Genomic DNA, 27,925 nt, shown 5'->3' with positions numbered 1-27,925 from the left:
ACGGATTGAACCGCTTCAAGATGGCGCACGGGATCTCGGGGTCCGGCACATGACCAGCGTGAGAATCTCGGCCGCCATTTTCAGAGGCTGCTGCCGGCAACTGAAATTTAATAGACAGGGTTGAGAACCGGTGGATAGAAAAAAAACAGTAGCGGGGCAGACAGCCATCGAGCAGGGGAAACGCTAGGAAAAAAGTAAGGGGTGAGGGCACAAGAAGCGGGGAATTAAAAAAAAGGGCTGAATGCTTTTGGGTAGCGGCCTAAGGACGACAACTCCCGGCATGCAGAGGGCCCCGGCGCAAGCGTAGAGCACGGCTGGGGGCTGAGGTGGCGCATGCTCAGTTCCAGGTTTCAGTTGACAGCTGCCTGAAGATGGCTCGGAGCAATTCTCCCTGAAAACGTCAAATTGGGAGTCTCATTCAAACCACATTCAATTCCAGTGGCAGTCAGAAAGCAGCAGCTTCCAGGTAGGAAAGCCTGAAGGGAATCACAATCAGATGAGCATGTCCTTTTCACTGGCAACTGAAAGCCCTTCTGTTTGCAACCTCCGCTGCTCTGGGTACATTTATTCGGCAGTGGAAGGAAATGGGGCTTCAGCTCTGCTCCAAAAAGGCCCGTGACTAACTGTATTCATGTTGTGTCTTTCTGAGTTTCTTCATTGCCCACTGACATGTTTTATTGTACAGATTTCTGATTAAGACTACGTGGGCCTTTTTTAAAAAAAGGCGAGTTACATAGAACCCTACAATGCAGAAGCAGGCCCTTCGGCCCATCGAGTCTGCACTGACCACAATCCCACCCAGGCCCTATACCCATATCCCCACACGTTTACCCGCCAATCCCTCTAACCTACACATCCCAGGACACTAAGGGGCAATTTTAGTATGGCCAATCAACCTAACTCGCACATCTTTGGACTGTGGGAGGAAACCAGAGCACCCAGAGGAAACACAGACATGAGGAGAACGTGAAAACTCCACGCAGACAGTGACCTGAGCCGAGAATCGAACCCAGGTCCCTGGAGCTGTGAAGCAGCAGTGCTAACCACTGTGCTACCGTGCCGCAAGGCTTTCATTCTTTCAGTGCTGAAGAACATCGTTAATTCACATAAAGTTTATTTTATTGAAAAATAAGTACCAAGTTGAGTTGGATACAAAGTCTCTGTACCTGAATACAACTGCATTATCCAGACCTAGCTAGTAATTCATTTTATACAAGTCTTTATCCTCAAATGACCTGATTTTAAAAATAATGTAGTTAAATTAATTCAGTATAATGGTTCAACCTATAGATTTCTTAGAGGGATTTGTTGCTAAATCCTCTGTGATATGAAATTGCTGATTAGTTGGCTATTCCCAAATCCTTGCATTTCATAATCCCAACCCTGATTACATTGACTGGTTCTGTGCCCCCACTCTCCAATACATTGAAATTAAAATCTTTGTCTCCCATTTTCAAATTTCTCCAGGGCTCTCCATGGCCTAGACTTGTTGTTTTATTCATTCTTGTACCTCCTCAAAAATCCTTAAACCTTCATCTTGTGCATTGGCCTTTACCTGTACCCCAGCAATGACTGGCATGAGAAAGATTTAAACTCATTTCTGGTTATGGAGTGCAGTTCCGATACCAAAATCGTGACTGCTTCTGTAAGTCCACAGCGAATCCTGGGAACTGCAACTAATTATAAGCTATTGGGGTCCAAGGACAGAATCCTTGCTTGTAGGTTTTAGGCTCCAGATTATAACCTGCTTTCTTTATAGAGAGATGATGAAAATCTAGAATTTTACAACTGCACAACAAGATCTATTTGCCTGTGCTCCCTCTCTGAAAGTGACCTAGACCCATTCCAGTTTTATATTTTGATTATATTTAGTCTCTGCCCCTTTAAAAAGCTTTTATGAATTCTGCTTCCAGCACTGGGCCTCCCAGATCATAAATACTCCTGTGCATTCCCTGTTCCATTGGTGGTGATTTTTGAATTTTTTCTCTTTAGATTTCGAGTACCTGTAACAAAGGATGACAAACTTTCCCTCCACCACTGATGCTCAGTAGCAGCAGTGCGTACTATCTATAAAATGCACTGCAGCAATTCACCAAAGATCCTTAGACAGCACTTTCAAAACCACAACCACTTCATCTAGAAGGATAAGGTTTGCAGATACATGGGAACACCACCACCTGCAAGTTCCCCTCCAAGCCACTCACTATGCTGACTTGGAAATATTATCACCATTCCTTTGCAATCGCTGGATCAAAATCTTGGAATTCCCTCTCTAAATGCATTGTGGGTCAACTCATAGCACATGGATTGCAGCAATTCAAGAAGGCAGCTCACCACCACCTTTTCAAGGATAACTGGGGATGGACAATAAATGTTGGCCAGCTAGCAATGTTCATGTCCCACAAATGAAGAAAATGTGACACTGCATTTCTTTTGCAAACAGAAAAATGCAAGCAGTAAGAATAACTTTTTCTAGTCGTTGAATTTAAATAACTTAAACAACCCATCTTGTTTTAAAAGTTAGCCCTGTAGGTGAAACTTTGACAAGACAGAATTGGATCCTGTAATAATGCAAGGTATTTTTTACTTGAACAAATTGCTATTTATTCTGTGCAATTTCCCTATCGTACTTAAAGTTTATTTATTAATCACAAGTAAGGCTTACATTAACACTGCAAAGAAGTTACTGTGAAATTCCCCTAGTCACCACACTCCAGCACCTGTTCAGGTCAATGCACCTAACCAGTTCATCTTTCAGATTGTGGGAGGAAACTCACACAGGCACAGGGAGAACGTGCAAACTTCTCACAAACAGTGACCCAAGCTGGGAATCGAACACAGGTCCCTGGCGCTGTGAGGCCGCAGTGCTAACCACTGTGCCACTATGCAGCCCATTATTACTTCCTATATTACAACATATTGCCCATATTGCTTCCTATATTACAACATTAGCTAGGGTGTTTCATTGGCTGTAAAATGCTTTGGTATGCCCTGAGATTATTGGAGGTGCAATGTAAGTGCAAGTCTATTTTCCTTGGCAGCCTCCACATGTGATTTTTAGTTACACACTCAAACCAGCAGTACTGCTTACTGCAGTTATGGACAAGGCATAGTTTAATCTGTCATATGAACTGATACTATACTTGATCAGGCTTAGAAGTGATTCACTATCAGTAATTATGATTCATGGCTTTCTGGTGACACATTGCAATGTGTAGGGGAGTGAGGAAGATAAAATCTTGGGATTTTAGCAGCTGAGTACTTCTGTTACATTGGGATCTGCAGGAATGAAACTAAAATCAAATGTTATAAATAATGCCTTGTCTGTAACTGCAGTAAGCAGTGTTGCTGGTTTGAGTGTGCAACTAGCAATAATGTGAGGAGGTTCTCAAGAAAGACAGATAGACTTTCGTTTATATAGCATGATCTCGGGGCATACCAAAATGTTTTACAGCCAATGAAACACCCTAGTCACTGTTGTAATATAGAAAGCACAGCAGGGACGTTGGTACTGAAGATACAGCAATGTGATAATAATCAGATAGTTTATTTTCTTGAGTTTGTGGGATAAATACTGATGAGAACATAGAACATTACAGCGCAGTACAGGTCCTTCGGCCCTCAATGTTGTGCCGACCAGTGAAACCAATCTAATGACCCTCTAACCTAAACTATTCCAATGTTATCCATATGCCTATCCACTGACCATTTGAACGCCCTTAAAGTTGGCGAGTCCACAACTGCTGCAGGCAGGGCATTCCAGGACCTTACTACCCTTCGCAGAGGAGAACTTTGCTGCTCCTTTCCTTCTTATGCAAGATTAACATGGAGATCCATGGTCATTAGCACCCTCTTTAGGGCATGGTTCCTGGGGGGAGAGAGCCATGGGATCTTCTACATCCACCTGATAGAGCAGATGGGGCATTTAATGTCTCATTTGAAAGACAGTACTTCTCAATAACGTACTGGGAAAGTCAGCCTGGTCTTTGTGCTTAAGGCTTTGGAATGAGACTTGAACCTTTTGACTTGAAGCTACAGTGCTATTCACTGAGTTGTGGCTGACCCAAAAGAATAAAACCAAAGACAGCATCAAGGGAAATAGTTTATTATAGTCAGCTATATATAATTGTATAGCTGACAGAGAGTCCCATGGGATCACACTTCTCACTTCACTCCCATAAAGCAGAATCCCAATGAACATAACCATTTTTCATTCACTCCAATTGCAGATAGTTTCAATCTATCAAAACATTGAATATAATTCCTTACTGTTCTCTCCAACCTTTTCCCAGTTTGAGTTCTGAGCTAACCAGAAACTTTTCCTCAGTTATATGAGGAATAAAACTCAGCTTCTGAACATTGACAGGTGGTACTGTATTGACTTTGATTTTATAGCGTGGACACTACCTGGTTTGGACACTAGTATAATGTGGCCTTGTGCCCAGTGTTGTCTTTTCTTGTTTTGGAGTGAATAATTCAATAATTGTCAGACAAATTAAATTTATCTGCAATAATTGAAACTATTAGTATTATGTTTATCATTATCCTTTTTTTTATATCTAATCTTTAAAATGCATTTTTCAGGTTTGAAACTGAAGGCATGCTTTATGACATTGCTGAAATGAGCAGCCACTGTTAATTCATTGTTTTTAAAAAAACACAGTAAAGTCTCTCACTTAAGAGTGGGCACAGGACAGATGGGCAGGTAAATGGCTAATATGAAATGCTGGGATGTTATGAGTATATTTCTGAGTTTGGAGCCTTGACATACTGCAGGGAGTTTTTAGAAGCAGCTTTACTTCAGTCTAACTGGTGCTATATCTGCTCTGGAGATGGTCAAAAGGATGGTGGTAAGCAGATTGTTTATTGTGAACAATGAAGAATAATGTTGCCACTCCTGTTTTTTAGATATGGAAGACCATTTTTCTGAACACAGCAAGAAAATACTTCATGCGTTGAACAAGCAACGGGAAGATGGTAAATTTTGCGATGTGACACTGGATCTGGGTGGCCGTTACTTAAATGCGCACCGTAGTATCCTGGCATGTTGCAGTACTTTCTTCCATAATATCTATGGAACTGGCACATCCACTGAAATCAACCTTCCTGATAGTTGCACTAGTGTTTTGGGCCTTCTGTTTGACTTTATATACACAGGTGAGCTTCAGTTGACCCAAACAAATGTCTCCAAAGTGCTCAGTGCAGCAGAACTCCTTTCAATTCCTGATGTTATTCAAGCTTGTCACAATTATCAGCAGAAGTTTGTTGACAGTGAGGGGAGGAGTGAGAAAACATCATGCAGCCAATCAGCCACAGAAGATAGGCCTGTGAAGATACCGTTAGACAGTACAAAACAAACTGGAGAAGATGGAGCTCCTGTGAGGCAAATCGCAAATTACCAGTTCAGACGTCTTGGCAGAAGGAGCAACAGTTACAACCAAAATCAAAAACTCAACCTATTGATTGAGAAGCAAAAAGATAAAATTAGATCCTTTACTATTCAGAAAAGCTCTAGGGAATCCTTGCTGTCAGACGGAAGCCAAAGCTGTAAAGAGGCAGAGAAGACAAAGGAAGTCGGCCTCCAAAACAGCGCTGAGGAGAACAGTCATGAGAGCACGAATGGGAGCAGCAACCCTGCATTGGACATGGATGTCATCAAAGTGGAAGAGGACGGAGATGAGGAAGGTGAAACCATGAACGACAAAGGCGAACTGGACCATGACTACATTCCAACCAGGCACCTGTGTAAAAAACGGAGAAAAGCTGGCACGCTGGGCGACACCACACAGGGACTGAATAGACAGAACCTCAAAGCCTCAAACTCAGCAACCCGAAAGAGCAAAGCTGCAGAATGTCCGACTTGTCATAAGAAATTTCTCAGCAAGTATTACCTTAAAGTTCACAACAGGTAAAGCCAATGTTCTCACTCAATGTTTAAATTGTCGACGTTAATGGGGATGTTTTTATCAAGTTTGTGTAATATGTTGAATAATGGAAACCCAGCAACAAATGTGGACGATTACTTCATCACACTGACTTCATGTATCAGGAGAGCAAACCAGGAGTGATTTATAATCATTATCTGAGATCAAGAATGAGATTTCCAGCCTAAAATCACTCCCAAAAATCTACTTCAAAAAATAAAATATGAGATGGGACTTTTTTTTTGTGTTTTTGTGTCAGGGGAACATTGCCCAAGGTACTTTATAGATCAGATACAATCACAGGTTAGATGGGAGATAATCAGTCCTGTTCGGTTTGAGCATCAACTTGCACTTTATCACCTGGAAATAACAATAGAACAAGGCTTATTGACTCTGACCACCCCCTTACCCTTCTGTCACCTCCCAGAATGTTAGTGGCAAAACTGCACTTTCTTTCCACTCTCTGGTCAACTCTTATTGAGTAGAATATTCATACCATCACTCAGGATTTATTCCAGGGTAACTTGTGGGTCATGGATTTTTGCACACCAACACTGTTAAGGGGAATTTCAAGACATCCAAAGAAGAGAATATTAAATAAACACCTCTACTGTTCTTATACCAACTGGTCCCACAATACCCTTTGTTCCTATTCATGGCAAATAAAATGAAATAACAGTTCAAAAGAAAATAGAATTATTTTGGGTAAATGAGGGATCAGTTTTGATCAAAATGCTTTGCAGGGTGTGTAAAAGTATTGGACCCACTCACTTGAATGATGTACCTATAGAACTTACTCGTCATCCTCCCAGTGCCTGGGTATTCGATCCCAGAACACACTGCTCTTCATATACAGAGCTCATTAAGGTGACCTCTCAGCTGTCCCAACATGGCTAGCTACAACTGAGTTTACCTTTCAGGAGCTAAACCTTTAACTTCATAGAATTGTGGAACATTGGCCATTTGGTCCCTTGTATCTGTGCCAGTTTTTTGAAATATCTGTCCAATTAGTCCCATTTCCTGTTTCCCATGGTGCTGCAAACTTTACCTTTACATGTCTTTATCCAGTTCCCCTTTGAAGGTGACTATTGCATTTGCTTCTCTCTTCATTTCAGGCAGTGTACTCCAAACCATCACAACTTGTTACATTTTCTTCTTCATGTCACCTCTGATGCTTTGATCAAACATCTTTAATCTGTGTCCACTCCTTGTCACTAGAAACCATTTCTCCTTGCTTATTCTGTTAAAACACTTCAAGGTTGTAGTACCTTCATCAAATCTCCCCTTAACCATTTTTGCTCAAAAGGTGATTTTCTGGGAAAACTAAATTTAAAAGGTGCTCCTGTTGATGCTAATATCCCCTTTAACCACTTAAGGTTCAAAATTCTATCAGCCTGTTGTGCACAGTTGAGTTGAGCAGTACAACACATGCTATGCACACTCATGAATAGTGTTACTGACTTGGGTAGTTACATATTCATACATATTTGGGGGAGGTGGTGGCATAGTGGACTAGTCACTATGTGTCACTGGACTAGTAATCTAGAGTCTCAGGGTAATGCTCTGGGGACTCAGGTTGAAATACCATGGCAGAAAAGAAGTTCAATTCAATAAGTTCTAACAATTACCATGAAACCATTTCCGTTGTTATAAAAATAAACTTTCTTCAGGGAAATAAATCTGCCGTTCTTACCTATTCTGAGCTACATGGAGCACTAATGTGATTGACTCCTAAATGCCCCCAACAAGCCACTCTGTTCATTGGCAATTAGAGGTGAGCAATAACAACACCCCATGAATGAATAGAGGAAAAAAATCGTCTCATTTGAGAACAAATTGCCACCTATAAGTTTTCCTTCAAGTCATAACTGGAGTACTGTGTGCAGTTTTGGTCACCGCATTTGCGAAAGGATATATTGGCCTTGGAGGGAATACAGAGAAGGTTCACTAGGAGATGAGGGGGTTAGCCTATGAAGAGAGATTGAATAGACTGGGTCTGTACTCGTTGGAGTTTAGAAGGCTGAGGGGGCATCATATAGAGACGCATAAGATAATGAAGGGGCTAGATAGGGTAGAGGTAGAGAGATTCTTCCTGCTTAGAAAGGATAGCAGAACTAGAGGGCACAGCCTCAAAATAAGGAGGGGGGTGCAGTTTAGATCAGAGTTGAGGAGGAATTTCTTCACTCAAAGGATGGTGACTCTCTGGAATTCTCTGCCCATTGAAGTGGTGGAGGCTACCTTGCTGAATATATTTAAGTCGCGGGTAGATAGGTTTCTGATAGACAAGGGAATTAAGGGCTATGGGGAGAAAGCAGGAAAGTGGAACTGATCCACTTCAGATCAGCCATGATCTTGTTGAATGGTGGGGCAGGCTTGAAGGGCTAGATGGCCTACTCCTGCTCCTATTTCTTATGTTCTTATAACTATTCTGACTTGGAAATACATCACCATTTCCTAAATGTCATTAGATTAAAATCCTGGCACTCACTCCCAGCAAAGGGAGCATCTTCATCACACAGACTGCAGCAGTTCAAGAAGAAGGCTATTTCCTCAGATGGAACAAAGGATTGTCAATAACTGCTAACTTTGCAAGAGATGTTCATAAGCTGTGAATGAATTTTAAAAAAATGAATATAGAAATTATAGATTGTCTGGGTTACCTTAATTAATCTACCCAGAAAGACACTGAAGTCTGCTTCCTCCCCCAGCTCGCAACTCTTAAATTATTCTAAGATTTTGTCTCTGGGTACCGATCACTGTGTGTGGAAATTCCCTGTTGTCAGTTCCAAGTTTGCCTTTCACCAGTTTAAACCAGTGCCCATTTGTCCTACTCCTGCAGTTTAATTTGAAATATATTCTGGATCAATCTTCTGTTATTGGCCATCTTGACTATCATCGAACCATAGAAAGGTTATGACGCAGAAAGAGGATGTTCAGCCCATCATGTCTGCATCACCCAAAAAAGGGAACAAAAAAAAACTGGCCACTTATTTTAATCTCACTTTCCAGCACCTGGTCCATAGACTTACAGGTCACAATACTTTAGATGCAGATCTAGCTGCCTTTTAATTGAATTGAGTTTCAGCCCCAAACACTGACTTAGGCTGTGAATTCCAGAGACCCATCACCCTCTGGGTGAAAAAGTTTTTCCTTATGTATCCTCTAATCCCTCTACCAATCACCTTAAACCTGTGCCCCTGATAATCGATCCCTCAGCTAAGGGAAATTTGTCTTTCTCGTTTATCCTATCTTGGCCCTTCATAATTATGTACACCTCAGTTAGGTCATCCATTAGCCTCCATTGTTCTAAGGAAAACAACCCTAACTTATCCAATCTCTCATTGCTGCAATTTTCAAGACCTGGCAACGTTCTTGTAAACTCCACTAATGTGATGACTGGATCTGTACACAGAATTCCATCTGTGGCCTACTCACTGTTTTGTACAGTTCCACCATTACATCCCCATTTGTGTATTCAATACATCACCCAATAAAGGAAGGCATTCTATATGTTTTCTTGAATAACTTGTCCACTTGTCCTGCCGCATTCAAAAACCTGTGGACGTGCACTCCAAGGTCTCTCACTTCCTCAGCCCCTTTTAATATTTTTCCATTTATGAAATATTCCTTTCCTTTGTTTGCCCTCCCCAAATACATCATCTTACACTTTTCCAGATTGAATTCTATTTGCCTCTTCTCTGCCCACTCAACTAAACCAGTCAATCTTGGCTGAAGAGTTGAATTATCTTTCCTCATAATTCTGATGTCTGCTACTGGGTATCAGGCCCATGGTTCTCTCTTCCACTCCCTAGATTTAAATGTGGCCAGAACTGCGCAGTTTCCACACTGTTAAAGTGAATTCAGGAGACTAATTTCCACCCCCCCCTTTCCTGCCTCCCCACTCCATCTCTATTAATGCCGGATACCTGAAATTAAATCAGAGCAGGTCAGCCAGAAGTTAAAGGTTTGGAGGGAGAACTTTTATTGGAATGCTCAAAACGTTCTTCTGTCTTTAAGTTGCTAACTAACCTGTTTGTGCGTTTTCTGTTTGTGTCCCCAGTGTTGAGACCGTCTTTATTTAATGTCGAGATGACTTTTGTACAAACGAATACGATTCTAACATGATTGTTTTGCCTCCAGGAGACATACAGGAGAGAAACCATTTAAATGCAGCAAGTGTGGAAAGTGTTACTTCAGGAAAGAAAACTTACTTAAACATGAGGCCAGGAATTGCATGACCAGAGCAGGCATGGTATGGAAACTTGATTTCTAAACATCTTTTTAAAATGGTTTTCCACTTTCAGGTAAATTTGTGTTATTCAAATTCAGGGTGCCTGTCCCAACAAGTTTTAACAATAATCAATATCTGACACCGATGTGGCCTTGAAGTTACATCTCCTATTTTGCTAGTTTGTTTGAACTATGTTTGAATTTAATTGATTTATTACGTATGTGTGTGTGTGTGTTTTGATTTTTATTTATTATTGTCACATGTATTGGGATACAGTGTTGTTTCTTGTGAGCTACACAGACAAAACATACTGTTAATAGAGTATGTAGGGGAGAAGGGAAGGATAGGGTGCAGAAGATAATGTTGCTGTTACCAGTAAGGTGAAGAGAAAAATCAGGTTAACGTATGATAAGACCATTCAAAAGCCTGATGGCAGCAGGGAAGAAGCTACTCTTGAGTCGGTTGGTACATGATCTCAGACTTTCATATCTTTTGCCTGACAGAAGAAGGTGGAAGAGAGAATGTCTGGGATGTGTGGGGTCCTTGAATATGCTGGCTGCTTTCCTGAGGCAGCAGGAAGTGTAGATGGAGTCAAAGAACAAACAAAGAACAAAAACAGGCCCTTCGACCCAACAAGCCCGCGCCGCCATTTTATCATCACCAGTCCCCCCCCCTCTACCCATGACCCTTATCTATTGTTTATGGCATTCCACATTGAGGGAAACTAATTTAGGGACAATTTATTACCTCCAATCAGCTTAATAGCACATCTTTGGGGCGTGGGAGGAAACCGGAGCACCCGGAGAAAACCCACGCAAGCACGGGGAGAATGCGCAAACTCCCACAGACACTGGCCCAAATCCATGTGTCTGCACAGCAAACAGTGATAGTCACTGAGCTGTCGTGTTGCCCAGCATCTGGTCCAGTTTAAGCACACACTAATGACATGAAGCACTAGGCTACTCTCATACATTCAACAGCAGCCCAAGTACGACCCATCGCGTGTATGTCCCTCATTGGACAACAAGGCGGACCGACTTAAAACCTGTGAATTAAAAGAGAAAAATATTAGTATCATTCCACATCCTTTTACATTACCAGGGATGTCCCAGTGCTAATGAACCTTATTTAAAACAATCTCCTGTATCCTCCCATCTCCAACCCAGTCATGTGCCTGTCTAAGTCACTCTTAAACAACTCCAGCATGCCTGCCTCCACCACCTTACTTGGCAGAGCATTCCACACCCCCACAACCCTCTGTGAAAAACCTCCCTCTAATATCTGTGTTATACCTCTCCCCCCTCACCCTAAGCCCGTGGCCCCTCGTACTGTGTGTCTCTAACATAGGAAATAGCTTACCTCTGTTTACTGTATCTATACCCTTCATAATCTTATATACCTCTATTAGATTCCCCCTCAGTCACCGTCATTCAAGGGAAAACAGCCCCAATTTGCTCAATCTTTCCTCATAACCCAGTCCTTCCATACCAGGCAACATCCTAGTAAACCACCTCTGCACTCTCTCCAGAGTCTCCATGTCCTTCCGGTAGTAAGGCGACCAGAACGGGACGCAGTATTCTAAATGCAGCCTAACCAACGTTCTATACAACTGCAGCATTAGACTCCAGCTCTTATATTTTGTACCCCTTCCTATAAAGGCTAACATACCATAGGCTTTCTTCACAACCTTCTCCACTTGTACTGCCACCTTCAAAGACTTGTGCACTTGCACCCCCAAGTCCCGCTGCGTTTCTATACTCCTTATAGGCTTACCCTTTATCATATAACTCCCCCCTACATTATTCCGGCCAAAATGCATCACCTCACATTTATCCGGATTAAACTCCATTTGACATATATCTGTCCAATACACCAGCCTATCAATATCCCATTGTGTTGCCAGACACTGCTCCTCACTGCCCGCCAATCCAGCCATCTTAGTGTCATCTGCAAATTTGCTGATCACACCACTTACTCCTTCTTCCAAGTCATTTATATATACCACAAAGAGAAGTGGTCCCAGTACTGAGCCCTGCGGCAACCACCAGTGACAAACCTCCAGCTAGAAAACGACCCCTCCACTACTACTGTCTGTCTCCTCTCACCAAGCCAGTTCTCAACCCATCTAGATACCTGGCCTTGTATCCCATGAGCCTTAATCTTTTCTACCAACCTACCACGAGGGCCTTTGTCAAACGCCTTACTGAAATCCACATAGACGACATCAATGGCTCGTTCTTTGTTGACCATTTTTGTCACCTCAAAAAATGTTACCAGATTCGTAAGGCAAGACTTCCCCTTTACAAAGCCGTGCTGCGTATCCTTAATCAGATCGCAACGCTCTAAGCGCTCATACGTCCTATCCCTAAGAATCCTCTCCATCAGCTTGCCTACCACTGACATCAAACTCACCAGCCTATAGTTACCCGGGTTATCCCTCCTTCCCTTTCTAAACAACGGTACCATGTTTGCTATCCTCCAGTCCTCTGGGACCTCACCTGCGTCCAAAGAAGAGACAAAGATTTGCGTCAGAGGCCCAGCAATTTCATCTCTCACCTCCCTAAGCAGCCTAGGATAAATGCCATCAGGCCCCAGAGATTTATCAGTTTTAATGCTGCCAAAAAGCCCTAACACTTCTTCTCTTGTAATCGATAGTTCCTTCAATTGGTCTAAAGCTCCCTCGAAGACCATACCAGACGTCAAGCTCCTCTCCTTTGTGAATACCGACGCAAAGTACTCATTCAGGATCTCCCCCATTCCCTCGGACTCTAAGCACAATTCCCCTCAAGTGTCCCTGAGGGGACTGATTTTTCCCCTAGCCACCCTTTTGTTCCTAACATAGGAGTAAAATGGCTTTGGCAGGTAAGATTAAGGAAAATCCAAAGCCATTTCATGCCCCCTTTTTGCCTTCCTAACTCCCCTTTTGAGATCCCTCCTACTCTCTCTGTATTCCTCCATCACTCTCTCTGTTCCCAGTTGCTTAGGCCTAACATATGCCTCTTGTTTCTTCGTGACCAGGTCCTCAATATCTCTAGTAATCCATGGTTCTCTAATCCTACCTTTCCCATCCTTCCTCCTAACCGGCACATGCCTTTCCTGCATCCATTTCAGTTTTCCCTTGAAAGACTCCCACATACCTAATGTGGACTTGCCCTCCAACAGCCTATCCCAGTCTGTATCCCTAAGCTCCTGCCTAATCCGGCTGTATCTAGCTTTCCCCCAATTTAGCACCCTCCCCTTAGGACACTCATCTTTTTCCATTAGTATCCTAAAGTAGACAGAGTTGTGGTCACTATTAGCCACATGTTCACCTACTGCAACCTCAACCACCTGACCCGGCTCATTGCCCAGAACTAAATCCAGTATAGCCCCCTCTCTAGTCGGGCTATCTACGTACTGCTGCAAAGACCCTTCCAATACACATCTTACGAATTCTTCCCCATCCGAACCCCCGGCTCTAGACACCTTCCAATCCACCCCAGGGAGATTAAAATCTCCCACTACAACAACCCTGTTCTTCCTACATTTATCCAAAATGTCCCCACATATACCCTCTTCAACTGCAGTAGTACACCCCTAGCATAGAAATCGCTCCCTTCCTATTCCTCAACTCCACCCACAGAGACTCAATTCCTAACCCCTCTATATTATCCTCCCTCTGCACCGCTGTGATGTGCTCCCTAACTAACAGCGCCACTCCCCCTCCTCTTTTCGACCCTCCCCTGTCGTGCCTAAAACACTTATACCCAGGAATATTTAGCTGCCAGTCCTGCCCTTCCTTTAACCACGTCTCCGTCACTGCCACCACATCTAAATTCCTCGCGAACATTAAGGCCTTAAGTTCATCCGTCTTACCCATCACACTCCTCTCATTAAAACAGATGCTCTGAAGACCCTCAGGCCCACTCGGATCCTCCTCCTGGGAGATTTTCCTATCATCTAGACTTACCCTGTCACCCAACTCACTCCCAATCCCAGTGCCTACCGCGCTATCTGTCTCCTCCCCACCCCCCCTCCATATTAGTTTAAACCTTGCCGAAACACTCCAGCTAACCTCCCAGCTAAAATATGTGTGTCCTTCCCATTTAAATGTTCCCCAACCCATTTGTGCAGGTGCCCTTCCCTCACAAAAACTTCCCAATGGTCTACAAAACTAAAATCCTCTGTCCTGCACCAATCCTTCAGCCACGCATTCAGCTGTAGGATCTCATTATTTTTAGCCCTGCTATTACTGGGCACTGGCTGCAGCCCAGAGAATGCCACCCTGGAGGCCCTGCACTTCAGCCTGGCCCCCAACACCCTGAACTGCCTACGTATATCCCCCCTGCTCTTCCTTCCTACGTCCTTCTCTCCTACGTGTATAATTACATCCGCCTGGGTCCCTTGGCCCTTCAAGATTCTCTCTACCCTCTCTGACACATCCTGTACCCCTGCTCCAGGGAGGCAGACTACCATCCTGGAGTCCTGCTTTTGCCCACAGAACCGCCTATCAATTCCTTTAACCCTCCCATCCCCCACCACTATCTCACATCCTTCCTTCCCTCTGAGGCATTCTGGTCTTCCTGTCTTGCCCTTTCTACCCCAGTTGTCGCCTTACCCCTGATATTTTGGGAGACTACCTCTGGGGTAGTCTTTGGACCATTACTCCTCTTCTTTTTCCCCTTCTTAACAGTAACCCACCCATTCCCCTCCCCCCGCCCAGGCTCTGGGATGTCCACATGACCGTGGTTCCTATTCATTATCGCCTCATTCTCTCTGACTAAAAATAAATCTTCCAGCCTCAGCTCTAATTGCCTAACCCGGGCCCTCAAACGCTGCAACTCCAGACATTTGGTGCAGATGTGAACTTCTGGGAGATGCGGTGACTCCAGGAACTCCCACATATTGCACCTAATGCAGCTGACGTGTCTCCCCAAGGACCCTGCCATTTATTTGACCACCCTTAGAATTATGGACACAAATGGAAAACAGGAAAAAATGGACCAGTAACTCACCGTGCCTAAGCCCAGTGAGCCAAAGCCCTTACAGCACTCACTCTGCACCCACCTCACTCCGCTGCCTGCTCCTGACGCTGCCCGCTGTCTATTGCGGCCTTCTTTTTGTACTCCCGCGCTCCCTTCCCGACTGCCCCCGCGCCTAGCTCCCGCTACGGAAAGCGAAAACAAACTGAGCCAATCAATGGGAGGCTGGTTTGTGTGATGGACTGGGTTAGGTGCCTGAAAAGTGTTGGAAAATGTGCTGTTGCCTCATAGGTTGATGAACCCTAAACCAGGGCAGTTACTAACAACAACTTGAGATTCATGGAAATTAATAGGAATAGAGATTTAAGAAAAAGAAAATAAAGCTTGCATTGATATAGCACCTTTGACAACCTTAGGTCCTTCCAAAGTGCTTTACAACCAATGAAGTGTTTTTTGAAGTGTAGTCACTATTATAATGTATGGTATGCTGCAGCTAATTAACAATGCACTGCCCCAGAAACTGGAACAAGGTGAAGGCTAATCTGTTTCTGTGAAATTGGTTGAGCATTAAATATTATCAGGACCTAGGGGAGATCTCCCCTGCTCTCCAGAATAGCGCCATGGGTAGCATGGTGGCACAATGGTTAGCAGTGCTACCTCACAACGCCATGGACCCGAGTTCAATTCTGGTTTGAGTCACTGTCTGTGCGGAGTCTGCACATTCTCCCCATGTCTGCTTGGGTTTCCTCCGGGGGCTCTGGTTTCCTCCCACAGTCTGAAAGACATGCTGGTTAGGTGCATTGGCCATGCTAAATTCTCCCTCAGTGTACCCGAATAGGCGCTGTGGTGTAGCAACTATGGGATTTTCACAGTTACTTCATTGCAATGTTAATGTAAGCCTACTTGTGACAACAATAAATAAACTTGAAACTTTACTTCCTCCTGAGGGGATATAGGATGTCAGCTGTTTTGAAAGGCTAATGCAGCGCTGGAGTGTAAATTTAGATAATGTGCTTAAGCCTCTGGAGTGGGGCTGAGTGCTGCAACATTCTGACTCAGTCAGGATTGCTACCCACTGAGCCAAAGGCTAGCATCTGCACAAACTATTATCAATGGCTTCTGAGACTCCATTGCATGTATCTGGGTAGCTGGGCAGTTAGAGCTGTGACATCCTAATGCACTTAGAAAATACAGCTTCCTTGTATATTCAGTCCTCCCTAACCAATGTTGGTCCTCTTTTCTCCACTGCACTGATTCAAAATCCTTATCTATTATTCCTGCTCCAGCTCTACATCTTAACCCATACTTTAAAGTCTTCAGACTGACTCCTGAACAGTCTCATCTTGCTCATTTATCAGTAGCAGAGTCGTCACCTTTAGAACCTCTGTCTCAGAACTTTCTCCCCGAACCCCTCTTGTCACTTTTTAAAATCTCCTTAAAGCCTGTGTTCCAATGTATTTCCCATCAGTTTGTCCTACTCTTCACTGTTGCTTGATATCCATGCTGATTTGTGTGAAGTACCTCAGCAGAGGCATGTTATTGGTTTAACATGTGCTGTATAAATACATATTGTCAGCATGATGAGAACGTGACTAAATCTCTTCCCTCAGAAGACAATGTAATTCTGACCATGGTTTCAATTGCTTTTATCCACAGGTTTACACTTGTCATGAGTGTAACAAGACATTTAAGGGACGGATGGAGCTGAGGAACCATTTGGTATCTCACACGGGTGAGATGCCCTTCAAGGTAGGTCCAATGACACCGACTAATCACTGGCTGCTTCAGCTGATCTCTGCTGGGCTTAGTATTTTGGAGGTGCACTTAGCTGGGTGAGTGGAGGTGGGGGGATGGTGGGATTGAAAATACTGAGCAGGAGTAGGCTATTTGAGCTCTAACCAGACCACTATTCAATAAGGTCATGGCTGATCTGTTTGTGGTCTCATTGCTACTATCCTGTCTACCTCCTCTCCCCTTTTTAGTCAAAAATCTATCTGCCTCTGCCTTAAAAATGTTCGATTACTCTGCTTCAAGAAGAGAGACTCACGACATTGAGAGAAAAAAATTATTCTCATCTCCATCTTAAATGGGAGCCTATTACTTTTACACTGTGGTGATCATCCAGCGTTTTTTTTGTGGAAGTTTTGTCTGTGATCAGGATCTCCAGATACATTGAGAAAGTATGTCCAGTTGGGTGGTTGTTCCTTGTTGCGCAGAGGGCAACTAAAGTCATCATCTAGAGAATGGAGGAAATGCGAAAAGGGAAATAAGCCATTCGGCCCAACATCCCTCTGCTTGTTCTTTGAAAGAGATGAGTCCCATTCTCTTCCTGCAGCCCTGAACATTCTTATATTTACTTTATCCAACTCCCTTTTGTAGGTTACTGTTGAATCTGATTCTACCATTCTTTCAGGTAGTGCATTTCAGATAACAACAACTTGCTGCATAAAAAAACAATGCTTTTTCATATTTTTTCTGATCCTTTTGTCAATCATCTTCAATCTGTGCCTTCTGGTTAACAAGTCTTCTGCAACTGGGAACATTTTCTCCTCATTTACTCTTATGAAAGCCCTCAAGATCTTTAATACCTCTTCCCTTAACCTCTGTACTCTAAAGAGGATAAACAAACTTCTCCGGTTTCTCCACACATCAGAAGTCCTTCATCCCTATTACCATTCTGATGAATCTCCACATCCACTCCCAAGACCTTGTCCTCTGTGAAATGTGGTGCCAAATTTGAACACAATACTTTAGCTAGGGTGTAAGGAGTATTTTATAAAGGCTGAAAAGTGATGAGAAGTCAAGGATAATGTGGCAAAATGCTAAATAAATGCAAGTAATTGGTGTAAGTGTGGATAACAAAAGATAGATAGGAAAGTAAGTTGTGGAGAGGACATAAGTGGTCTGCAAAGGGATATAGGTTAATTAAGTGTCTAAAAAATTTAGCAGATGAAGTAAAATTTGGAAAAATGCAAACTTGTTCATTTTAGAACATAGAACATTACAGCGCAGAACAGGCCCTTCGGCCCACGATGTTGCGCCGACCAGCTTTTTAAAAAAAAACAACACTAACCCACTAATCTAAACCAATCCCATTTCGTCCATAAACCTATCCACAGATCTCTTAAACGCCCCCAAACTAGGCACATTTACAACTGCAGCTGGCAGGGCATTCCAGTCCCTCACCACCCTCTGGGTAAAGAACCTACCCCTGACATCAGTCCTATAACTACCCCCCCTTAATTTAAAGCCGTGCCCCCTCGTGCTAGCTTTCTCCATCCTAGGAAAAAGGCTATCACTATCCACCCTGTCTAAACCTCTAATCATCTTATATGTTTCAATAAGGTCCCCTCTTAGCCGCCTTCTTTCCAGCGAAAACAACCCCAAATCTCTCAGTCTCTCCTCATAGGATCTCCCCTCCATACCAGGCAACATCCTGGCAAACCTCCTCTGCACCCTCTCCAAAGCCTCTACATCCTTCCTGTAATGTGGGGACCAGAACTGCACACAATACTCCAAGTGCGGCCGCACCAGAGTTGTGTACAGTTGCATCATGACGCTGCGACTCCTAAATTCAATCCCCCTACCAATAAACGCCAAGACACCGTATGCCTTCTTAACAACCTTATCTACTTGACTCCCAACTTTCAGGGATCTATGTACACATACACCTAGATCCCTCTGCTCCTCCACACTATTCAAAGTCCTCCCGTTAGCCCTATACTCAACACATCTGTTATTCCTACCGAAATGAATTACCTCACACTTCTCCACATTAAACTCCATCCGCCACCTCGCGGCCCAGCTCTGCAACCTTTCTAAGTCACCCTGCAAACTATGACACCCTTCCTCACAATCTACCACACCTCCGACTTTGGTGTCATCAGCAAACTTACTAATCCACCCAACTATACCCTCATCCAGATCATTAATAAAAATTACAAACAGGAATTTTTGGAGGAAGAATAAAAAAGCAATATGTTATCTAAATAGACGGGGATTATAGAATTCTGAGATACGGAGGGATCTGGGTGTCCTGGTACATGAATCACAAAACTTTAGCATGTAGGTACAGCAAATGGTTAGGAAGGCAAATGGAATGTTGGCATTTATTGTAAGAGGAATGGGATATGAAAGTAGTGATGTTTTTCCACTGTTATACAGGGTGTTGGTGAGACAACATCTGAAGTATTGTGTACAATTTTGGTCTCCTGATTTAAGAAATGACATAATTGTCTTAGAAGCAGATCACAGAAGATTCACTCGAGTTATTCCTGGGATGAGGGAGTTATCTTTGTAGGAAAGGTTGAATAGATTGGACCTGTATCCATTTGGAGTTTTATTGAAATGTATAAAATCCTGAGGAATTTTGATAGGGTGGTTGCTGAAAGGATATATCCTCTTGTGGGAAAGACCAGAACACGAGGAGACAATTTCTAACCAAGTGGTTTCCCATTTAAGACAGAGATAAAAACAACATTTTTCTGAGGGTTGTGACTCTGTGGAACTTACTTTTCCAGAGAGTGGAAGAAACAGGGTCATTGAATATTTTTAAGACTGAGGTAGATAGATTCTTGACTAACAAGGGAAAGGGTCGTATTGAATGGCAGAGCATTCAATATTTCTGCTCCTGGTCCATATGTTTGTATGTATATTTGTGTAATTAAATGTGTATATTTTAGATGCCTAACACACATGGTGCCAGATGTAGTAACTGCTTCTCATTTGATGCTAGCAGAACTCACCATGCTGCAAATATCAATTCCCCTGTCACAGAACAGCACTAGTGCAGAGAGCTCGAATCTTACATTGTGTTTTTGTTTTTGTTCCCACTCTCCTCTTTCCAATTCTGTTAATTCTCTGTGTGCTTTAACCCTTTCAGTGCCCCTCATGTCCTCAGCAGTTCATGCAGAAGAAAGACTTGCAAATTCACATGATCAAATCTCATGGGGCCCCAAAACCATACCCGGTGAGTAACTAAACCAAGTCATTTCACAATATTCCGGTCTTTGTGCAGCATTTAAAAGCACTGCGTACACTGGTCCAGTGTCAGTTAGGTAGCCAAACCTGTAACAGCTATGTCCCAAAGATACGAATGAGATGAATGATTAGTTGGGGAGACAGAGGAAGCAAAGAACAAAAGAATAGAAAAGAGGAGGAGTAAGATGACGCTGTGGATCAGGATGGAAAGCCAGTTGGATAGGAGAGGGAGGGAGTGGGAAGCATTTTTTAAAAAATGGGTTCCACTCTCTATGGTGCTCAGAACTGCGCTTAACGTTGGATCTATGACGGTTCTTTAGATATTACGTTTTGGTGTTAGCTGTCACATCTGAGGAAGGCAGTTTGTGGAGGCAAGGTCCTTGGGGATGTGGATGTCAGTGGCAATGCCAGCAATTATTGACCACTCCAAATTGATTTTGGGAAGAAGGCTGTTAGTGTTAATGTGGGAGATGAAATAAGAGGGAAAAGACAAGTGGAGGAGCATCCCAAAGAGGAACAGCATTAAAATATATTAGCAGAGAGCCTGAATGGTATACGTACTGCCAGGTCTTCTAAATGCACCACTGCAGTTCTGTGGTGTAGGTAACTCCCCAAGTGTTGTTTGGTAAGGAGTTCCAGGATTTTGATCCACTGAGGATGAGGAAACAGCCAACATATGTCCAGTTCAAGACGTTGACTTTAAAGGAAAATTGCCATTGGTGGAGTTCCATGGAGCTGTTGTCCTTGTCCTTCTAGGTGATGGAGGTCACAGATTTGAAAGGTGCTGTTGAAGGAGCCTTGTGAATTGCTGTAGGACATCTCTGGGCTAGGTAGCACATTGCAGCCACAATGTGGTGGATGTTTAAATGGGCTGTTAATGTTAATGTGGGGGACAAACTAAGGGGGAAAAGACACAAGTGGAGAAGCATCCCAAAGTGGGACAGCGTAAAATAAGCAGAGAGCCTGAATGACTCAGTTGTTATATGTACTGCCAGACACAGTACCAAGCGTTTTGTTTGGCTAATGTCAAGATTTTATGTTTCTGCCAAGGACCGTGACAGAAACGGTAGAGTCAGACATGATGCCCTAGTCTAAGGAGCCTGGTCACTATCTGAATCCTGCTAGAAAGGGCTGCATATGAACCTTGGCTATGACAGTCAAACATGTTTACTGGTGTCCTCTGCATAAATGGCCACAGAGAATGTCCACTTGCCCTGAGGTTCTGCACAGCTGCTTATTGTATGTGAAACTATAATCCTGAGTGAGTCACTGCCTGCTGGGAGGGATGCCTGGCAAAAGTGCTATTAGAAAACGGTTAATGCATAGCATGTCTCTTTTTCAGTGTCCCACTTGCTCCAAATGTTTCCTCACCCGCAACGACCTGCATCTGCACGAATTGTCCAAACACCAGAGGGAGAAGCTTTTTGTGTGTGAGGAATGTGGTCACAGGGCTTCCACTCGTCATGGTCTGCAGATGCATATAAAATCCAAGCACAGGTACACTATATGAGTAAGCATTATCCTTTATATATCGAGGCAATAACAAAAAGGGACAGTGAACACAGGTGGGGTTAGCACAGACGTTTTGTTTTGGCAGCAATTAAAAATGGAAAGGGGGGAAAATCAAGTATTGAAATCTACATTTCAAAATCAATAATGTACCTTTACCATAGATCCAATCCTAACTGTAGGTCCAAGTGTCACCCAGAATAAACTGCCAGAACAAATTACTTAATTAAGGATCATTTGAGTAAAAAGGTTATAGTGACTCAAGTGGCAACTACAAAGAGTATACAGACATTCTGGATGGTTCTGGGGAAATACCAGGATCGAATTAGTTGTGAATAAATTGTGGTATTGAAGAGTTCGATGGACTAAATGGCGTTTTCCATTGCAAGCTTTTTATACCGAGTTGAAGTTAGTGTTCATCAAGCATGCTTAAACAAGTTGTGTGTTGAAATGTATTTTTAACTTAAAAGATGCACCAGTGGACATCTAATATTTGATCACTTGCTGGTTTGTTCACTCATTCATCCCTGGAACCATTCTCATTAATTTTTTCTGCATCCTCTCCAATGTCTTCACATCTTTCTTAAAGTGCTGCCTCCTGAACTGGATGCAAGACTCTAGCTGAGGCCGAACTAATGTCTTGTACGGATTCAACATAACTTCCTTGCTCTTGTACCCTACGTCCCTATTAATAAAGTCCAGGATATTATATGCTTTATTAATTGCTCTCTCAACTATCCTGCTACTTTTAATGATTTGTGCACGTACACATGCTTCTGCTCCTGCATCCTTTATTTTGTATTGTCTCTCTGGTCATTCCTACCAAAAAGAATCACTTCAAATTTCTCCACTTTGAACTTGTCTTTGTCCTTTTTGAAGTTCTACACAATCCTTCTCATAGTTTACAGTGCTTCCAAGTTTTGTGTCATTGTGCCCTGAAGATGAAGTAGCCAGCCAATAGCCTGTCAGTGTTACACATACAGACTGCGAAAAGGTACAGTTTATGCTGCTGCACCCGCATTGCCCGTCTGCATATGATGTGACAAACTAACAGACAAGAAGCAATAAACACAAAAACTCAGTGGTTAGAAAGTGCAGACAATATCTGAGCTCCTTGGTTTGATATTTTTGATGGGAAATTGCTTCCTTTTTGGGGAATGTTATTTGGGAAGTCCCAGCAGTCATTATTTTCAGTTCGTCTGGTGGGTGATGGTGGAGGTGGGTGTTTAGGACAGTAAATCACTGAAACGTGACATTGCAATACTAAATTCTGATGCAGTTAACAACATAATTACCAGAAGATAGTTAAAATTTTTAAGTTAAAAAAACTTACTACGTAAAAATTTGTAACATGTCTTCACAACTGCCTACAGAATCAGATAGGAGAAGCTGAAAAATCTCTTTACATGGAAATTTGTTCTAATCTGGAATGCGCAGTCTGAAAGGGTGGTGGAAGCAGATTCAGTAACAGCTTTCAACAGGAGACTGATATATTCCTATAAAGTTAAAATTTGCACAGCGCTAGGAAAAGAGTCAGGGTTTGATTATTCAGAGCTGGCACAGACATGATGGGTCCAATATCTGTTTGATTCTCAGAATTGTTAGGGGTAGAACTGAAGTGTACAGCTCCTTCCTTTCATCTTCCCGAATACAGGATCGTTCCCCTCTTTCCTTTTCCTGATTCTGTGTCTTTCCCAGGGCTTTTGTATAGCTTGCATATATCTGAATATTTGCTGCCTAAATGGATATTAGGGGTAGATATTTGGGAGATGGACAAACATGCGTCCAGGGCTTTATTTAAATAAGGCGTCTCTCCGGTAATAATCTTGTGATACCTATGTACATGTTCTCTGGTATTTGGCACGGTATTGACCAATTCTGTTTAGAAAAAAGACATATTTCTGGAGTGCCTTTATGAGCTCAGGATGTCCCAGAGTGCCTAATGGTCAATTAAGTTCTTTTTTGAAATGTGGTCACTGTTGTAAGGAAACACAGCAGGTAGTCTGTGCACAGTGAGCTCCTATAAACAGTAATGTGACAATGACCAGATCATCTACTTTAATGATTTTGAAGAGACAGTGTGGGGAGGGGAAAGGAATGATGTTCACTTTGTTTTTGCATCTTGCCATTATAGGAATGAGCGGCCGTATATTTGTGAATTCTGCAACCGCGGGTTCACTCAGAAGGGAAACTTGAATGTCCATCGACGGACCCATACTGGCGAGAAACCATTCCAATGCCATTTATGTGGGAAAACTTTCAGGATCCAAGGTGAGCAGTTGCCTCCAGGGGCCCTGGGCTTGGATCAGATTTGCACTCGCCTCTTGTCCCTCAAGTGTTTACAGCTCCCTTTGTAACAGAGGTTAACACAAAATGCTTTCTGCTGTGGCAGAGTCGGCAAGTTCATCACTTGGTTCTCAGTCATTGCCAACCCTATGCTGAGTTGCCTTGTCTCTTAGCACAACATTGGAGGGGAAGGTTCTGCAGTTGACTAATATTCCTGGCATGGAAGGAAGAACATCAGCCAGCCACCATTAGCAAGTACCCACTATTGATGTAGACAATGCTGGACTATGATATCTTACACAGTTGATTAACCTATATTATCCTATATTAGTAAAAGAGACAGTGAAGCTGACATATTGTCATTTAAAAACCCAACTACTTCACAAATCTCCTTTAGGCAAGATAGCAAGCTGTCCTGCTCCAGTTTGACTCCAGTCTCACACCAATGTTTGTGACTCTGTTCTCTGAAGTGGCTCAAACTGCATCTCAAAAAGAAGCTCCATCACTATCTTCTCCAGGCAACCTGCGATGGGAAATAAATACTAGCCTTGCCTACATCCCGGCAATGAATACAAAAATAAATCAACAACTGAATCGTGTTACAGCAGGACTCGAGGGGGAATCTACTGATCTTGTCAAGTGGTTGCTAGAAAATAAGAGTTTTGCTGAAAGAGGGAAGAGTTATTTGAAGGGTTTTGATTTGATTAGTCTGAGTGAAATAGGAAACACTCAGACATGGTGGGGGTGGAGAGAGCAGCAAGTGGGTGAAGCATTAAAAAAAATGACTTTACTAAAATCTTCAACATAACATCTTAATTTTTTCACCAGCGAGTCTGGACAAACACAACAGGACTCACACAGGTGAGCGGCCATTCAGCTGTCAGATCTGTAGCCAGACATTTACAGAAAGGGGACCCCTTCATCGTCACATGGCCAGCAAGCATCAGGAAGGACGACCACACTACTGCAACATCTGTGGCAAGACCTTTAAAGGTAATGGTGGGTGTGTTGCATGTTATGGCACTGTTTCTTTCTCCAGCCTTTTCTCAAAAACAAAATGCTGAAAAACCTCAGCAGGTCTGACAGCATCTGTGGAGAGAGAATAGAGAAACATAGGCTCTATTCTCTCTCCAGAGATGCTGTCAGATCTGAGATTTACCAACATCCACTGTATTTTGCCTTTCCTAATGAGCTCTTCGTCTTGCTGTAATCACTTTCTGCTCAACAGGAGTCTTGGAAGTGGACTGTTTGGTATTAATACCATCACACTCAGTTTGGATGATCAGTTGTTTTTCTGCTTTTCTTTTCTTACCCCCACCCCTTTGACAGAATTCCCCTTGTTTACTAAGTCTGCTGAAACTATTCTCTTCAGAGTGTCAATCCTTGGTACGCAGCACAGTTTATCAAGTGTCAGTGGCCATTGGGTTAGAAATGGAAGAGGAAGGGGAGAGAGCAGTTGCAGGGTCAGAGTTCCTGGTTGCAGTCCAGTGATTCTTGCTGGAAGCTGCTGCTTCGGTCATTTATGTAGATCAGTCATGAAGTCTCCTGCAGCCACTCTGAACACCCTCTCACTCGGGCTCACAAGTCCAAGAGTGGCCAAAGTGCAAGAGGGTACCTGGCACCTGTGGAACCCTGCCCAAGCCAAAGTCATCTCCTTCAGTGAAGGAGGGGAGGAAGTTTGGGGAACAGGGAAGAAAGAAACAAATTGTGTCAGTGTTTCTCAGTTTAATTAATAAACATCTTGCTCCTTCATTTCAGCCATTGATCAATTACGTGTTCACGTGGGGAGACACAAAGGGATGAGGAAGTTTGAGTGCAGTGAATGTGGTTATAAGTTCACTCGACAGGTGAGACTCTTGCTGCTGGATTTCGTAAAATATGCTTTGTAAACCTGCTTGATTCTCCCAATTTCGAAATGAGCTGAGGAGCTGTTCAGATAATGAGGGAAGGAGCTGGGTATTGCAAGAGAACAACCAATAACAGTAGCAAATTCATTTAAGATAAATCTACTTAAGTAACTGAGGGAGAAAGCAATAGGATGTACTGATAGGGTGTGGTTCCAGTGCAACATGAACAACAACAAAGACCAGTCGGGCCAAATGGCTTTTTGCTGCTTAGTAGCTTCTATGAAATTAGCCCACGTTAGATCACAAGACCTAATTAGACCACTTCCCAAGTAACTGAGCACCTGACTTGAAAAGGTGCCAGCTCTAAGGAATGTCAAAGGGTAATTTCTTACCTGAAATTATAAATAAAGAATGCAAGAATTACGAGAGAGGAGATGCGTATGTACGAAATAGGAGCAGAAGTTGGCCATTTGATAAGATCATAGCTGATCTACATTCGCATCTCCTCCCGATAACCTTTGATTCCCTTACCTAACAAGAACATATCTACCTCTGCCTTAAAAATATTCAACGACCCCATCTCCACCGCCTTCTGAGGCAGAGTTCCAAATTTGCACAACCCTGAGAGAAAAGACTCGTCTCAACTCTGTCTTAAAAGGGTGACCCCTAATTTTAAAACAGTGCCCCCCACTTCTGAACCCACCCACAGAGGAAACATCTTTACAATGTCCATCTTGTCATAACCATTGAAGATCTTGTATACTTCAATTAAATCATCTCTGTCTTCTAAATTCCAGTGGGAACAAGCCCAACCTGTCCGATCTATCCTTGTAAATTAATCCGCACGTTCCAAGTTTCAATTTAGTAAACTGGAGGCATGTTGGAGAAACCAGAGCTGTTTTAGGAAATTTTCTTCATCTGAACACTTCTGTTTTTAAGTCCTGGTTTCTTCATAGGGAAATGGGGGAATACCAAAGCCATTGCCTTCAGTCCCTGCCACACACTTTCCATAGCTTTAGATTCTGTCTCTGTTCCAGGCCCTTGCCTCTGGCTCAATCAGACAGTTCACAATCGTGTATTGTAAAACGTCTTGGTTTCCCTATTTCTCCCCAACTCTAATATTGCCCAGCACTACAATCCTCAACACTGCATTCTGATTTCCTTTCTCTCATTCTTGGCAATTGTTTCAGCCTGAAGCTGTGGAATTCCCTCTCTAAATTTCTCCACTTTTCTCTCCCCCTTTAAGATGTTCCTTAAAGCCTACCACTTTGAACAAGCTTTAGGTCAGTAACCCAATCTCTCCCTTTTTAATTCATTCGTGGGACACGAGCGTCACTGGTTGGCTGGCTGGCTATCATTTATTGCCGATCCCTTGAACTGAGTGGCTAATTGTCATTTAAGCGGGCAGTTGAGAATACAGAGTCCACATGTAGGTCAGACCAGGCAAGGGATGGCAGATTTCCTTCCCTAAAGTACATTCGTGAACCAGATGGGTTTTTCTGACAATCGACAATGGTTTCATGATCATCAGTTGATTCTTAATTCCATTTTTTTTTTAGTTACGTTCAAATTCCACCATTTGGTGTGGTGGGATTCGAACTCAGGTCCCCAGAACAATAGCTGAGTTCAGGATTAATAGTATGCAATAATACCATTAAGCCATCACCTCCCCTCTTTTGTCTCCATGTTCATCTTTGTTTAATAATGCTTCTGTGGTAAAGGCACTAAAAAAGCAAGTTTCTGTTGGTGCCCTGCTGAGCTCTCTGATTTTCTCCAATACAGGCTCACCTGAGGCGACACATGGAGATTCATGGGCGAGTCGAAAACTACAGTCCCCGTCAGCGAAGACTCCGCAACCTGGTAATCACAGAGGAAAAGGAGAGAGATAGAGAGGCAGAGGCAGACGCAGACACGGTGCCACACATGGCTGGCCTGCCTGAACAGGCCCAATCCACTATGGCCACAAACGAACTGACCAATCAAAACACTGAAACTCCAGAACCTTCAGCTCATAGCTTTACAGATATCAGGAACTATCAATCTGAACTGTCAGTGGGTGTGACAGATATGTATGTCGAAGAGGTAACCATAGTTAAGATATGAAAAAGCCAATTGCCTTACCACGTGGCGTAGATGTGGGTGTCTCTTAAACAACTGACTCTTGCTTTGTAATATATGTAAAATAAA

General features: G+C 43.0%; 1 protein-coding gene across 1 annotated transcript; it reads left to right on the top strand.

Moving 5' to 3' along the window:
* Positions 1-126: 126 nt before the first annotated feature.
* On the top strand, positions 127-27,925 carry LOC145360278 (uncharacterized). Its single transcript, XM_080215408.1, has 10 exons — positions 127-466; positions 4,909-5,908; positions 10,065-10,176; positions 16,773-16,865; positions 19,999-20,085; positions 21,439-21,593; positions 23,740-23,876; positions 24,720-24,884; positions 25,650-25,738; positions 27,521-27,925. Exons 2-10 carry the CDS (start codon positions 4,911-4,913, stop codon positions 27,839-27,841), a joined length of 2,157 nt encoding a protein of 718 aa, XP_080071534.1. The 5' UTR covers positions 127-466; positions 4,909-4,910; the 3' UTR covers positions 27,842-27,925.

The sequence above is a fragment of the Carcharhinus amblyrhynchos genome, chromosome 30 (genome assembly GCF_965287045.1).
Source record: "Carcharhinus amblyrhynchos chromosome 30, sCarAmb.v2.hapA, whole genome shotgun sequence".
Lineage (NCBI taxonomy): Eukaryota > Metazoa > Chordata > Chondrichthyes > Carcharhiniformes > Carcharhinidae > Carcharhinus > Carcharhinus amblyrhynchos.
Note: the sequence above shows the minus strand (reverse complement) of the source record. Positions and strands in the feature narration are given on the sequence as shown.

Bases quoted from the DNA above. Each gene is read 5' to 3' on its own strand.
- LOC145360278 (XM_080215408.1), top strand. From the start codon at position 4,911: ATGGAAGACCATTTTTCTGAACACAGCAAGAAAATACTTCATGCGTTG. The intron at 10,177-16,772 runs GTATGGAAACTT...TTTTATCCACAG, and splicing joins GCATGACCAGAGCAGGCATG to GTTTACACTTGTCATGAGTG. The intron at 25,739-27,520 runs GTGAGACTCTTG...TCTCCAATACAG, and splicing joins GTTATAAGTTCACTCGACAG to GCTCACCTGAGGCGACACAT.